General features: G+C 45.9%; 1 protein-coding gene and 1 long non-coding RNA gene across 6 annotated transcripts in view; one reads left to right on the top strand and one right to left on the bottom strand.

The window, feature by feature from the left end:
- The window catches only part of LOC139041252 (uncharacterized), a 42,998-nt gene extending 32,256 nt beyond the window's left edge, over positions 1 to 10,742 (bottom strand). For both annotated transcript variants that reach the window (XR_011496069.1, XR_011496070.1), the window contains exon 1: positions 5,238 to 10,742. This is a non-coding gene — a long non-coding RNA (uncharacterized lncRNA). The remainder of the gene's footprint in view (positions 1 to 5,237) is intronic.
- On the top strand, positions 1,192 to 13,600 carry LOC139041251 (placenta-specific protein 9-like). 4 transcript variants are annotated; one of them, XM_070491536.1, is made up of 4 exons: positions 1,192 to 1,515; positions 10,842 to 10,939; positions 12,214 to 12,350; positions 12,876 to 13,600. In XM_070491536.1, the coding sequence occupies exons 1-4, from the start codon at positions 1,452 to 1,454 to the stop codon at positions 12,919 to 12,921; spliced, it is 345 nt and encodes a 114-aa protein (XP_070347637.1). In that variant the 5' UTR covers positions 1,192 to 1,451; the 3' UTR covers positions 12,922 to 13,600. The 4 variants fall into 4 exon arrangements, with proteins under 4 accessions (XP_070347637.1, XP_070347640.1, XP_070347638.1 ...); XM_070491539.1 differs by having other exon boundaries at positions 13,155 to 13,600; XM_070491537.1 differs by having other exon boundaries at positions 12,214 to 12,337.
- The last annotated feature ends 1,596 nt before the right edge of the window (positions 13,601 to 15,196 follow it).

The raw sequence follows: 15,196 nt of genomic DNA on the forward strand, positions 1-15,196 counted from the left end.
CTTTTTTTACACTTGTTGGGTGGGGTGTCCCATGGGTGAGGATTCGACTATTGTATTCTAAACTGGAAGGAGGTGGGGACGATTTGAAGTTCACTGAAAAACCCACCCAGCTCTTCTTCTGATCTTGCTTAGAATGGAAAATACAACCTGGCTCTCAGGGACCTAGTATATATTATTATCTAAGGGCTGGTCTGCAGAGACAGCAAAACTGGATTCAAATCCTGACTCCACATTATACCAGCTGTGTGACTATTGGCAACGTTCTTAACATCCCTGAGCCTCAATTTCTTGATCTGCAAAATGGATGTAATGATGTGCCCCTCATGGAGTTGCAGTGAAGATCAGAGAAGTGGTGTATGTAGAAGTAAGTCCATCACAGCTTAGCTACTGTTTATTAATATTATGGTGGCTAATAGACTGTGAGCTCCTGGAGGGCAGACATATGTGAACATGAGAATTATTTCCTTTCCTCCCACCTGCAGAGGTTACCTAACAACTATCTAGTACAGAGATTAAGTATTTGCTGAACACTCTGATTCTGATTCTGATTTAGTTAGGGCCTGGGCCTTTCATTGCCTTTGAGCCATTTTAGAAGTCGGCAAACTGTAATAGCAATGCAACATAATTCTTGTCTATAGATATGCAGATAATTCCTGTTATAGGTTCAATTAATTCTCCTCCCTCCCTGTGTGGAAGAAGCCAGTTTTACCTCCTTTTGCACATTCGTGTCAATATTCCAGCTCTGTCTGTTTGTAGGACTGGTTGTCACCTCTTACTGATTCCCTCATTAATGGTGAGTTAAAATCTTCAGCACATGCTCGTTTTATATCTGAATGAAAGTCATGATTTTACCTTTTTTTTGTAAAGTATCTTTTAACATTACTATTACTCCTTTAGCAAAATAATAAGTTTCTATAGAAGGCAGACACCACTTTTGAGTCTACTGCTCAGGGCCAGGCGCTGTCACAGGCGGACAGAGAGAAAAGCTTCCATGCTCCAAGCAGTCAGTGTTCAGATCCTGTGCCACAGCTGTCGGTGACACAGAGGAAGGCGCTTCTCTCTAAGCTTCAGTCTGCCCATCTATGAAACGGGCTCACAACCAGTACCTGGGCCCCGGGACCCATCGCCTAGAACCCACTCCCTCACCCCTCTCTCTCCCCTTCTGCGCCCCCATCCCGGGAGGCGCGGGGAACTCAGAGGGCGGCTCCCTCCTGTGCAGGCGCCCAGGCTAACACGTTGGCCCCTCCGCCTGCGGGGTGTTTAGGCTCGGCGCTGCCCGCACGTTGCGGAGGGGGCCTCTGGAGGGGGCGGGTTCGCTCAAGCCAGAAAGCCGGGAGCCGCCCAGGAATTTTGGCTAGGACTGAGAGCATTTCCTCCTGGGCGGGCCCGGCGCGATCCTGGGGAGAGCAGCTGGGGGCAGACGCTGCGCTGCGCTCGGCTGGGCCGGCACCATGCGGTCCCTGCTCTGCGCGCTGGCCGGGCTCGCCCTGCTCCGCGCCGCGGGCGCCTTTGTCGGTGAGTGGGACCCGGGTGCCGGGTGAGGGCGAGGGCGAGGGCGAGGGCGAGGGTAGGGGAGAGCTGCGCCGAGCGAGGTAGGATGAGCAAGAGAGATGAAGGGAGGGAGGGTGGAGAGGGGAGAAGATGGAAACAGAGCCAGATGGAGAGAAAGCTGGAGAAAGGGATGCAGAGAGGGGGAGAGAGAGAGAGAGAGAAAGAGAAAACAGAAAAAGAAAGAGAAAAAGGCAGATGGGCAGAGAGAGTTAGAGAGAAAGGAGAAAGAGAAGAATAAAGAGAGAAAGGGAGAGGCTGAGAGAAAGAGACTTTGGAAGTAAACAGATGGGTATGAACTATGAAGGAGGAAAGATAGAAAAAGGAGTTTGAGAAGCAAAAGGTACAACCAGGAAAGAAATAGAGGAACTAACCTGGCAAGAAAAAGAAGGGAAGGTGAGGAGAGAGAAGGAGGATATTGAGGAAAAGAGAAAGATTTGAGAGAGACTTAAAGAGAGAGAGTGGAGAAACCCGATGCCCAAGGAGAGAGAGGAAGGGACAAGGATCACAGGGTGGGAGGTCAAGTCTACAGGGTGGGGCAGCCCCCCAGGCCAGCTTCATCCAGAAGGCCTGCAGAGGCGTCCAGGCCTGGTTTTACTGGGCATTGCCAGGGAAGCTACCCAGGCCTGGCCTAGCACAGCCAGCCAGTCAGGAACCAGGCAGGCGGGCCCAGGAGAAAGGCCACTGGGTCACCTGCCAGGAGGCCTAGGGGGGTTCTGCTGTCTGGGGGAGGAGGCAAGTCTCCAGGCTTCCGGAGAGCTTCCCTGAGCCCCTGAGTTGCCTTGGGTGGGTGCGTGGGAACAGGGTACAGGAGAGAGAGGTCCTCTGGGTGCTCCCCTGGCTGGGATCCTTGCCTTGCACTCTCTTCCCTCCCTTCTGCTGACAGCAGTCTTAGTGCTGCCCCTTCACAGGTGAGGCTCAGACAGGATGGCTGCAGATGTACTTACGGTACACACAAGTGCTCATTCCACCCCCACCCCCAAGACTCTGCACAGCACTTTAGAGTTTACAAGCCACATTCCCATTTACCCAGCATCTCGTGCAGGCCCCAGCCAGAGACCACTGGTGCTCATCCCAACTGTGCAGGCGAGAGGAAGGCTGAGGTCTCCCCAAGCATCCAGGCCTTCTGCCCTCTCAGTCAGCTCCTTGCCCCCAGCCAGGCTGCCCCCCATCAACCTGGAGTCACCCAGCTGAAGTGTCTATGTTAAGATGGAGCCCCCCTCACCTGTGCCCAGTCCCTTTTGGGGCACAGTGAACTGTGGGAGTAAGCTCTCAGGGAAAGGATTGAGGCCAGTGCTGAGCGACCTTGGATGTCACTTCACTTCTCTGAGGCTGTTTCGTCCTCTGTAAGTTGGGGAGAATAATACTCACCCCACAGGGCTGACTTCAAGGATTGGATGAGAAGGAAAGGGCCCAGCATGGAACACGTCTCAACACATAGCCTCCTTCTCTTGTCCCCTCAGACAGCTCCACTGATCTCTCTGACTCTCAGTTTCTCCACGTGTTAGGGAGGACCAACAACCACTTCCTCACAGCCTGTGAAGAGTAGCTGGGATGATGCCCAGCACAGATCCAGGCCCATAGAGCATGAGCTTCCCTTTTGCTCCCTCTCCCTTACCCTCCTCCTAGAGTCCCCAGCTCCAGGAGCTGAGGGGACAAAGCTTCATCTGTGCTCCCCTAGAGGGAGGAGCTGGCTGCTACCCACAAGTGGCTCTTCGTGGCCCCGTGGCCACAGATGGTATATACACTTTAATTTAAAACTGTTTTTAAACATTTTCTTTCTGATTATGCTTGCTCATTGCTACACATTAAGAAAAAAAAGAGGAAGTATAAACATACTAATGTAATTTCACATTGAGGTCACAGATTTTTGTGTATAACCTTTCAGACTTCAGATAATATACCGTTGTTTTTCTTAAATTTTGATTATGAAATCTTTTGGATAGAAGAGCAGAATAGTATAATGAAGCCCCATGTACCTATCACCCCTCTTCAAAAAGGGTCTATTCATCTACAATTCCCACCCTCCCTCCTCTCCCTCAGATTGTTTTAGAGGAAATTCCAGGCATCATATATTTTCATCTATAAATATTTCCTTATGTATCTCTAAAAGATAAATAATCTTTTAATAAGCATAACTGCAGTACCATTATCACACCCTAAAAATGAACAATAATTCCTTAGCATTATCAAATGTGCAATCAGAGTTCAAGTATCCCTGATTGTGTCATATGTTTTTATATTTGGTTTGTTTGATCCAAATAAGGTGCGTGCATTGCTTTTGTTTGATATGTCTAAGTTTCTTTTAATATGTAAGTTCTCTTTTCCCCTTTTTTAAAAAAAATTTATTTGTTGAAGAAACTGGGTAATTTGTCCTGTAAAGTTTTCCACAATTAGATTTGAGCTGATTACATCCCCTAGGTGACATTTAAATGTTCTTCTCTCCCCTGTATTGCTTATAGATCTAGAAGCTTGATCTAATTCCAGTTAGATTTTTTTTTTGCAAGAATGGTCTTTATTGCTTTAATTCGCATTTCTTTGATTATTCCTTAAGTTAGACTTTTCCTTCAAATGCATATTGGTCATTTCTACTAATCTGTGCAAATTGTCTTAGACATTTTAATTTTGGTATTGGGATTTTTCATATTGATTTGCAAAAGCTCTTTATGTATTGCATGAAGCAAACTGTTTTGTGTTACTTGTACAGACTTTTTTTTAAGTTAAGGCTTCAGCTAAGTCCCTTTCCTATTTTGCTGTCAGAGGGATCTGAAGGCCTAGAGCCTTGTCCTTTTAACCAGTGTAACCATTCTCACCCATGCCTTGGGGCCCATCAGGGAAGCTCTCACTGTCCACTGCTGCTGCAAGTCCCCGTGGACGTCTGTCCTGTATTGGAATTCTGTTTTTTTGCTTTGGGTGAAAGGGGAAGATGCTGAAGGGCTGTGATGAGGATCACAGCATTTCTGTTTACAAAAATGGATGTTGTGGGGAATGAACCACCCAAAGATAATTTGACCCAAGGCACACTATTTGGGTTCTTATAGGGCCTCCAGACAGCTGCAAAGGTGTCATGTGTGCAGGTCCCCTTTGCCCATACCTGTCCAGATCCTTATTTACAGAGCAGGCAGCTGAGACCCCAAGATGGGAAGCCCTTAACTTATACAAGTTCACATGATTGCCAGGACACAGTATAGACAGTGTCTAGCAGGTATATTTAAATTCTGTCCCCACCACCTCCTACCTGTGAAATCTTGGGCATGTTACTCAATCTCTTTGATCTTTGGTTTTCTAATCTGTAAAAAAGGAGGTACTGAGCTCACGGATCAAATTAAATGAGATCATGTCAGCACGCAACAAAAAGCCTAGCATGTAATTAGTGATCACAAATCAAAAGTAACTTTGAATATAGAGTATGGTTGTGCCTATTCTCAAGGTGAAGAAACCAAGGATCCAGCAAGTGGGATTGGCTTGTAACAGAGCCCAGAAAGCCAGGTCAGCACTCAGCCCTTTGTGCACTTGTTGCAGGAGCCCCTGCCAAGCGTCCCTTGGATCCCTGCACGGGATTAGTCCTAGAGCAGACACTTCCCCATCTTGGGGAGACCTGATCACAGTGATCTAGCAAGGAGCACTGGCTCCATGTGGAGAGTCGGCGCCCTGGGGGCTTTCACTGCCTTGCTCAGTCTTCAGCTCACCTGGTAAATGCTTTCCATGGTGTTTGCACATCACTTGGCAATTCCAAGGCATCTTCAAGGGTAGGATCCCCTTTGATCAGCACAGCAGTCCCTCAAGGTAGACAGGGCAGAGCAGGTCCCTCACAGACGAGGAAGCTGAGTGAGAGGCAGAGAGCACAGTCAGTAAGCAGTGGAGTTGGGACTGCGTCTCCCACTCCCAGTCTTGTGTTCTTTCACAGCACGTGGAGAGAGGTTTATCCTGGATGGCTGTTTAGACCTTCTCAGTATTGTGGAATTTTGGAGTGTTCTAGTAGTACATTTTAACCCAGTGGATTAAAAAAACAGTATTCCAAGATAGAAGGAATCTGGATTCTATACAGACTCAAGGAGCTGCCTGCCAGCCCTGACCACCAGCCAGTCTACCTCTGAACCAATACATGAGAAAGAAATAAAAAACGTCTGTAATCGAGGGGAGTTCTTTGTACAACTGTCTGGTTTGTATCCTAAGCAAAATACTAACTTAACCAGATACTGAATGTATTGGAAGGACATTGGTAAGCTCTCAGACTGGTCAGCTGGGCTCAAATCCACATCTGGAAAATGACGCGAGACTGAGGGAGATAGGACTTGTCTCTAACAGAATGGAACAAAACGAAACAAAAATGTGCCTCAGAATCTGAGCTCTCTCTTTGGGGGCTCGAGGGTCTCTCTCCTGTTTCAGCCAGAGCATTTCCACAGATTGGAGTTCTTCATATAATTGTTTAAAAATAGTATTCTTCTAGTTAAAAAAACAAAAAACAAAAAAAAAACCACTGATAGTTTTGAATAAATCATAAATTTTAATACAAATATTGAATGTGGTAAAGTTTATTATTCTCTTATATTGAATGTGGTCAAATATAATTAACCCCAAAGTGACAATTGTTCCTGGTGGAATAGATTATATCTTTGATGATTCAGGAGGCACAGCAGCATGCCTCAGGGTCACCACCGAGAAAGTATTTGTCATCATCCAGCATGGCAGAAATCATTTGAGTTGTAGGCACCTTCTTAGTGTTTGAGTCCCAAATACAAAAGGTCTTCTATGCCTATGAGTGGGAGGGGGCCGTACTTCCCACCTCTGAGGACCAGGACGCAGTGGCCATGTCTCTTTAACTAGAGAAGTTATCCCAGCACCTCCACCTGGGCCTCTGGGCTCTAGCACCTCTACCTGGGCCTCTGGCTTCCACCAGTAGCCTGCTCTCCCTAGTGCACAATGTTCCACCCATGGCTGCCATCCAGGGTGCACACAGGCCCTGAACGGGAGGCAGGCCAGGGAAAACAACCCAGCATCCAAGAAAGTCCATTTCCCAACTGGCCAGGGCACGGAGGGTGGGAGCAAAGGAAGGAAGGAACACAGAAACCACAGCTTTGGCTGCTCAAGGTTGGTCATGGTAATCCTTCAGCTTTCCCCACTCCTACTATTGTTTGAGCTTTCCAAAAGTCCCATAAAGCAGGCATTAGTGTGTGTGTGTGTGTGTGTGTGTGTGTGTGACACCCAGGTCTTGCCTTGCTGGAGCTTCTGCCCTAAGAAGAAACTTGTCTTTGACTCATCCCAGTTCTGTCCTTGCAGCTAATTTTTGAGGCCTCTCAGTAGGCTTTGAAAGATAGCAGAATCGTGAACTACATGTGGGTGGCAGTGTCTCGAGCCTACCCCACCCTGTATTACAGAGGAGGCAGCAGAGCCTCAGGGAGAAGGAAGTTTCCACAGGCCTCCACCAATTAGTGGCCAAGCCAGGCTGAGAACAGTGTCTCCAGTGTATTTTCTGCCGTCATGAGTTGAGGTCAATGCCATGAGGATATGTGTAGGGGAGGGAGCAGCAGTGCAGGATGGTTGTGGGGTCCCTGGTCCTGCCCCCAGCTTTCTCTCTCAGATGAGCTTGTCAGGAGGACTGGATGAGCTCATGGACAGTTGTGCAGTGGAGCGCAGGGCACAGTTCTGTCCAGATGTAAAGGATTAGTGCTGTGTGATGTGGAGCGCAACCTCAGCCCAGACTTTTCCCTGGAGGGGTTTTGGAGCCAAGTTAGACCTCATCGAAGAATGTAGAGAACATGATGTTTTGGGCCAATGGAGAGGAGCAGATTCATGTCATTCGTGACTTACAAAGCTGGCAGATCCCCACTTGGCCGGCAAGGTCACATTGCTTGCTCTTGGCCTAAGCTGGGGGAGCTTTGAGGGGAAAAGCGTAGTTTAGAGAGGGTAGTGAGGCTCAGGGGAAAAGTTTGGCCAAAGGCCCCTGGGCGGAGCCTGCAAAGGGTATGTGTGAACACAGATCCATGTTGAGACAGACCCCCATCTTCTCAGACAGCCCTCCCTGTGAGTGAGAACAACTCTTCCTGCCTTCTCCATCTTTCCTCTCCAGGCTGAGCACCCCTGTTCTTTCAGCTGAGAGAAATGAGTCAAAATTTGGAGTCCCTTCACCATGGCACCTCTACACCTGCTCCTGTCTGTCAAAGGCCTTCTCACAATGTATGGCCCAGAATGGAGCACAGCCCTCCAAGTGGGGTCTCTCAGATCACCACCCTCCCTTGTCCTGAACATTTTATATCAATGCATGCAGCCCATGATGACTTCCGCTTTTTGCTAACAATCCTATCAGACAACTGGCTTTTGTTATAGATATTTCAAACCATATATACAAAGATAGAGAGAATAATGATTCCATGTCCCCCATTACCCAATTTTAACAATTACCAATCTTGGCCAATCTTATTTGCTCTATGTACCTACCCATGCCTCCTCCCACTCCCAGGCCTGGATTATTTTGAAGTAAATCCAGGACATCATAGCGTTTCATCTGTAAATATTTTAGTATAGATCTCTAAAAGACTCCCTTTTAAAAAAAAAACCAAAGTGCCATTATAATGTCCCCTTCCTTCCCCAAAGTCAACAAGAAGCCCATTGTCTTTTGAAGAGGCTTTTCTAAGTTCAGTGGAGGGAAATAATGAAAAGGAGAATGTAAAAAAACAAATTGTTCTCCACAAAAGATGCTTAGAGTGGAAGGAAGTTTTGTCCCTGCTCTTGGTTCTCACCCCTGAGTGGAAGAGCTAGGATCTAGAGAATTGCAGGCCAGGGGGACTCTGGCAGAGTTCCAGAAGGCCAGATTGCTCAAGTGAAGTCAGGAGAAGGCCAGGGTGCTTGGGGTCCAGTCATTTACTGATTGTGTGACCTTGGGCAAGTTACTCAACCTCTCAGAGTGACACATCATCACCAGCAAAATGGATCACCATCTCTGTCCTTACCTTAAGACCTGCCACCCTTCTGGGCAACTTTATATGTCACTTTGAGCAAACCAACCAATACCAAGGCCTTACAGTTACAAGAATTTTGCATCTAGAAAGATTGAACCCAATAAGTCTTACCTCCATTCTGCTTCAGATGTCCGCATCCATGGCTACAATCTTGATACTGTCACTATGAGGTTGCTCCATCTCGAAAAGCTAAAACTGCAGTATCCATTACCACTGTTCCTTCTGTTACCTCCATCATCTCATCACTTCTCCCAACTTAGTGGCCCTCCAATTGGCCTCCTTTCCTTCCTTATCCAAGCTAAGCTCCAGAGCTCATCCCCTTAAACCATTGCTGGTCAAATCAATGCTTTTGTGCTCTTACCCTCCACCACACTCATCCTGCAGACTCTCAGGTTTTAGCTCCATCCAGCCATCTGTCTTTGCTGCTCTACACCCAGCCTGCGAAGCTGCTAGGGGAGGAATAGCACTTCCAAAGTTCCTCACTGATGTCAGGTCATCCCGCACAGTCCTATACTGCCTCCTGTTCCCTTCATCCCCTTTTGGAGCCATCTTTTTATTCAAGCCCCCAACCCAGTGGTGTGCTGATAAACTGGCTCTAAAAAAAAAGAAAAAGACACTTGCCAGTTTTTATGGTGTAAATGCTCTCACCAAGACTCCCATTTTAGTGGCTGTATTTAACAACCCACGCACAGAATTTCTGAAAATTTAACAACTAGCTCTCCTCCTTCCTAACTCTCCATGAATTTTCAGCAGATGAAGCCCCTCTTACTTTACAGAGTGAATAGAGGCCATCAGGTGGGAAGTCACTCAACTTTTTGGACCTTAGAGATCTTGGAGCAGAACTTTTTTACCCATTTTTGCTGCATTCTCTCTCTCTTCCTTCCATGTTTTTCCTATACCCCCACCATCATTTCTGGATTCCTTGGCCTCTCATCCCTTCAGGAAATGCATTCCTTCAGTTCTCCAGTCTTCTTCCTGTTCCTCAGGCTATAAGCATGGTTGTGTTTCTTCACTGCTTAAAAAACCAGAAATGACAACAATAAACACTTGTGTGGACCTTGTGATGTGAGCTCCCTTGTTTCACAGCCAAGCTTCATGAAAACATTTTCCTTCTCATCCCACTGCAGTCTAAACTTTGCTTTCTTCCACAACTCCACTAAAAGTGCTGGGGTAGAATTTAGCAGTGACTTTGCTGTTGCTATGTTTTTTGGTCCTTATCTTTCTAGACCTCCCTGCTGCTTTAGGCCGCGTTGGCTGCTTCATCCTCTGTAAAGCTCTTTGCTTCTCTTTGTTTCTGAGACAGCATCCTCCTTCCAAGATTCTTGGAGGTTCTTCAAGGTTCCAGCCAACTCTGATGCCCTGCCAGCATCTCAGAGCCACCAACTCTGAAACCTGAGTTCGGGACCAGGGCTCTAAGACTTCTGGTATGAGGGTTGGTGGTGCCAGGAAGAACCAGGGAAGAACCAACGTAGGGAGAAAAATGATGAGTCAAGAGTTGAACAGGTTGAACTTCAGATTCTCTGCTTACCAGCTGTGTGACTTTGGACATATCATTTCATCCCTCTGTGAATCGATTTCCTTACATGTAAATTGGGGATAATAATAGGCTGTTGTAGAGGTTGACTGAGTTAACACATTTGTTTAGCCCACTATGTGGTACATAGTAAGCACTCATCAAATGTCGATAGTACTAACTGGTCACCAATGTCAATGCTTCTACTAGAATATTTCCTTACTCTCTATTCCTCCTGCTACTGCTTCCTTTCGTCACTTCTTACTTTATTACTGCAGTAACTTTCCTTCTTCAAAGACAAATCCCTCCAATTCACTCCCTGTATTTTAAAAACTCATATATGACTATGTCATTCTTCTGTTAAAATAACCCCCAAAACCAGCATCATGATTGGTTTATTAGGGCCTTTGGCTTCATTTCTAAGACCCACCTCTCCAGTCTCATCTCCCACCCACCCTGTACTTTGCAGCCACTCCAAACTCCCTGAGGGTTTATACACTGAGCCATGCTATTTCATGCCTCCCTATCTTTGCACATGCCATTCTCCCTGGCTGAGACCTTTCCTCCCTTCCTTACCTTACCCAGTTCAGGCAGCAGCTCCTTGAGGAAGCCCACCTGGGTCTCCAGGTGACCATGGCCATAGAGATAAGGGAGTGATTAGGGGAGCCCCACACTCACACCCTGACCCACACTGAGCCTTCCTTTGCTTCTCTTTGTGATGTTTTCAGGACCCACCTCACTTGAGCCCAGTGCTTTACAGGAGTCTCCAGTGTTACAGGGAAACTGAGGGCCCCACAGTGACAAGACTTGTTTTCCCACAGCTGCGGAACCCCTCATCCCCTCCCACGGAGACCTAGCTTGGAGCCCCAGGTGTGACAGACACCTGGCTGTCCACAGCCGTTTACACGTCATAGAGGAGGTAATAAGGGTGACCGGGGAGGACATGCAGCTTTAGGACCACCTGCCAGGCTTCAGGCTTTATAGGGCTGAGGCCAACCTTCCTTTGGAAAATCGGGGAAATCTAGGCCAATCCTGCTTTCTGGCCACCATGTTAACCATCTCCCTGCCCTACCTCGGTTGTTAAGCTGACCAGCCACCAACAGAGCTGCCTCTTCTGGGGCTCTTGCTCATACCAAGCCAGAGATCTCCACACAATTACTGGAGAAGTGGAAATTCATTCCCTTAGTGTTGTTATATCGCCACGGTTTGTAACCTGTGGTCCCCAAACTTGTGCGGGTGAAAATTCCAGTTTATTTCATAAAACTTTAACTGAAATTTAGCATTCCCATTCATTCTAAATGCAGACAACAAACCGTAGTAGTAATTACAGCACCGTGACTTTGTCATTGATAGAAATCAGGTAATTTCTTCCAATTATAGTTTTTATGAATATCTCAACATATCATTCATTCTCATAAGTATGTCAAAATTATGGTGGCTGTTAGATCTGATGCTAGATCATGTTATGTAGTGAGTTAAATTTTTTACCTCAAAAATTTAATTTTGGGATAAAAACTAGACTACTGGTGGTGAACACGATAGTCTATACAGAAACTGAAATATCATAATGTACACCTGAAAGTTACACAATTACAAGCCACTATGACCTCAATAAAATAACTTTTAAATATTTTAACTTTTAATATTTGAATAATACTTTGATGCAATGGCTGTTCTTATAAATCCTATATTTTATTTTTTCAGTTAAAGCATTTTCTGAGAAGGGGTCTGTAGGTTTCATCAGACTGCTAATGGGGTTCATTCACAAAAAAAGTTAAGAACCCCGAATAAAGAAAATTTCCAAATCCCAAACCTGTCATTTGGCAGGGTTGCTACCTGGGGGCAGGGCAACAAAAGGAATGTTAGCTCGCAGTGACAAAGTCCTGAAAGGGAAAAGGGGATCTCAGACTCGCTCCAGGCCAAACCTCTAAAACTGCAGAGTGCCAGAGTGACCTTAGAGAGAGAGCTCCTAGGATTTTTGTCATCGGGGGAACTGGAAGGTAGGTAGGGGCAAAACCTGAATGAGGAGGTCCCAGGTTGCCTGTCACTCAGTTCTGTCCCCACTGCACCCCAGTGGTCCTCCAGGTGCTCCTTAGGATGTGGCTGATTAAGCAGGACTTGGCACCACTCTTGTCCTCCACTCACCCTGCCCCTCCCCCACCCCCACCCGGCTCCCATCTCTCCTTGCTCTAGATGGTGGAGAAGACGGTGGAGCACCTGGAGGCAGAAGTGAAAGGCCTGCTGGGTCAGCTGGAGGAGCTGGCCTGGAACCTGCCCCCAGGACCCTTCAACCTGACCCCTGACCTCTTTGGAGAGGGTGAGCAGCTCAGGTAGCAGAGACTATAGCGTCTGGGGCTGGGCAAGCAGGATAGGGATGGCTGATCCACCACACAGGTGTAGCCCTGACAAGCTAGGAGCGGCTCCAGCTCCACCTGGGACAGAAGTGGGAAAGCATCCACCTCACCTCACCCTAAGTGTTCTCTGCCCCTACCCCCACCCTGGGGGTTGCCACAGCCACAGCTCGGGGCTCCTGGAAGAGCTGGCCCCATTCACCTGAGGGCCACTCTCAGCATCACCCTGACACAGAGCAGCTGTGTCCTCTGCTGGCCCTTTTCATGCCTCAAACCTCCTTGGCTCCTTTCATCTCCCTTCCAAGGAACCAATTCTGTGGCAGCATAACACCCTCTCAGGGAAGACTGGCATCCTCTGATCAGGCAGTGGAGGGATTGCCACCCTGCTCCCTCCTGGAGCCCTGTGTTTCCTGGAACAGGAGTTCCCTGGGGACTGGGAGGGGCAGTAAGGAAGCCTTCAGCACCCTCTGCTTGCCCACTCCAAGGCTACTCCCTTTCTTTCAGATCCCTCCTGGGCACGGGAGGCGGAGGAGCCCGGCAGCTGACGTGATGTACCTGTCAGACAGCTTTCTTCTGAGAACAGAGCCGTGCATTCTTGCCTTCCTTCCTCAGCTTTGTGCACAATAAAAGCTACTTCTTTGGTCCCCTCTGTGTCTCTGTCAGTGACCTCTATAGCTACAGCCCCTTCTCCATCTACTTTCATGCCCTTAGGCCCACATTCACCTGCAGGCTCAGACCTGGGAGCCCCTGGTGAGTCTGTGCTTCTGCTCTCCTTATTTATAGGAGCTGATGGGGCACAGAGATAAGGCCAAGAATCCTGCTCAAAACATGGCCACAGATGAACAGCAGTGGCATCACCTGGGAGCTTATCAGAAATGCAGAATTCGGGACACACCTTGGCCTCCTGAATCAAAATCTACTTTTTAATGAGATCCCCAGAGGATTCATGGGCACATTAAAGTTTTTTTAAAAAAATTTCTATGTAAAATTGACATAATATAAAATCCAAAATTTTAACCATTTTAAACTACAAATTCAGTCACTTCAAAATGTTGTGCAATCACTACTCTCTAATTCCAGAACATTATCATCATCCCCAAAAGAAACCCTGTACCTATTAAGCAGGTATTTCCCATTCCCTCTCCCACCATCCTTTGGAAACCAGTAGTATTTCTGTCTCTATGGACTTGCCTATTCTGGACATTTCATATAAATTGAATTATACAATATGTGGTCTTTTGTGTCTGACTCTTTTTTCACTTAGCGTAGAGTTTTCAAGGTTCTCTCATGTTGTAATGTGTATCAGTACTCTGTTCCCTTTTATGGCTGAATGATATTCCATTGTATAGATGAACCACATTTTATTCACCTATTCAATTGATGGACATTTGAGTTGTTTGCACTTTTTGGATATTATGAATAATACTGCTATGAACATTTGCATATAAGCTTTTGTGTGGATATACGTTTTCATTTCTCTTGGGTCTATAACTAGGGCTGGAATTGCTGAGTCAACTGATAACTGTGTCTAAGTTTTGGAGGAACCACCAGACTGTTTTTGCACAGCAGCTGTACCACTTTACAGTCCCACCAGCAATGAACACACAGGGTTTCAGTTTTTCCACATCCTCACCAACATCAGTCTTTTTGATTATAGCCATCATACTAGGTGTGAAGTCATATCTCATTGTGGCTTTAAGTTGCATTTACCTAATGACTAGCGATGCTGAGCATCTTTTCATGTGTTTGTTGGCCATTTGTATATATTTGTTGGAGAAATGTCTGTTCAAGTCTTTTGCGCATTTTTAAAATTGGGTTCTTTTTCTTGGTGAATTGTAAGAGTTCTTTATGTATCATGGATATTAGGCTTCTATCAGAGGATTTGCAAATATTTTCTCTCATTCTGTGGGTTGTGTCTTTACTTTCTTGATAATGTCTTTTGAAACACAGAAGTTTTAATTTTGATGAAGTCCTTTGATGAAGAATTTATCTATTTTTTGTTGTTGCTTGTGCTTTTGGTAGCATATCTAAGAATCCATTGCCAAATCCAAGGTGATAACTATTCCTATGTTTTCTTCTAAGATTTTACTAGTTTTAGCTCTTACATTTAGTTCTTTGATCTATTTTGAGTTAATTTTTGTATATGATGTGAGGTAAGGATCCAACTTTATCCCTTAGTTTGTGGAGATCCAGCTGTCCCTGCACTATTTGTTGAAGAGAAAATTATTTCCCAATTGAATGGTCCTGGCACCCTTGTCAAAAGTCAGTTGAGCATAGATGTTTAGGTTTACTTCTCAATTTTATTCCATGGGTCTATATGTCTGTCTTTATACCAGTATCACAGTTTGAATTACTGTAGCTTTGTTTGTAGTTTTGAAGTAAAGAAGTTTGGGTTCCCTGACTTTTTTGTCTTTTTCTAAGACTCTTTTGGCTATTTGGGGACCAGTCCCTTGCAATTCCATGTGAATTTTAGAATCAGCTTGTCTATACCTGCAAAAAGACAGTTGGAATTTTGATAGGGACTGGATTGAATCTGCAGATCAATTTGCAGAGTACTGCCATCTCAACAATACTAAGTCTTCCAATCCATGAGCAGAAGGTATTTTGTATTTTTCAGTGTATAGGTCTTACACCACCTTGGTTAAATTTATCCTTAAGTATTTTATTCTTTTTGATATTATTATAAATGGGATTGTTTTCTTAATTTCATTTTCAGATTGTTCATTGCTAGTGTATAAATATACAACTGATTTTTGTATGTTGATCATGTATCCCCTCCTGCAACTCTGCTGAATTCATTTATTAGCTCTAATAGTTTTTGTGTG

Source organism: Equus asinus, chromosome 20 (assembly GCF_041296235.1).
Source record: "Equus asinus isolate D_3611 breed Donkey chromosome 20, EquAss-T2T_v2, whole genome shotgun sequence".
Taxonomy (NCBI): domain Eukaryota; kingdom Metazoa; phylum Chordata; class Mammalia; order Perissodactyla; family Equidae; genus Equus; species Equus asinus.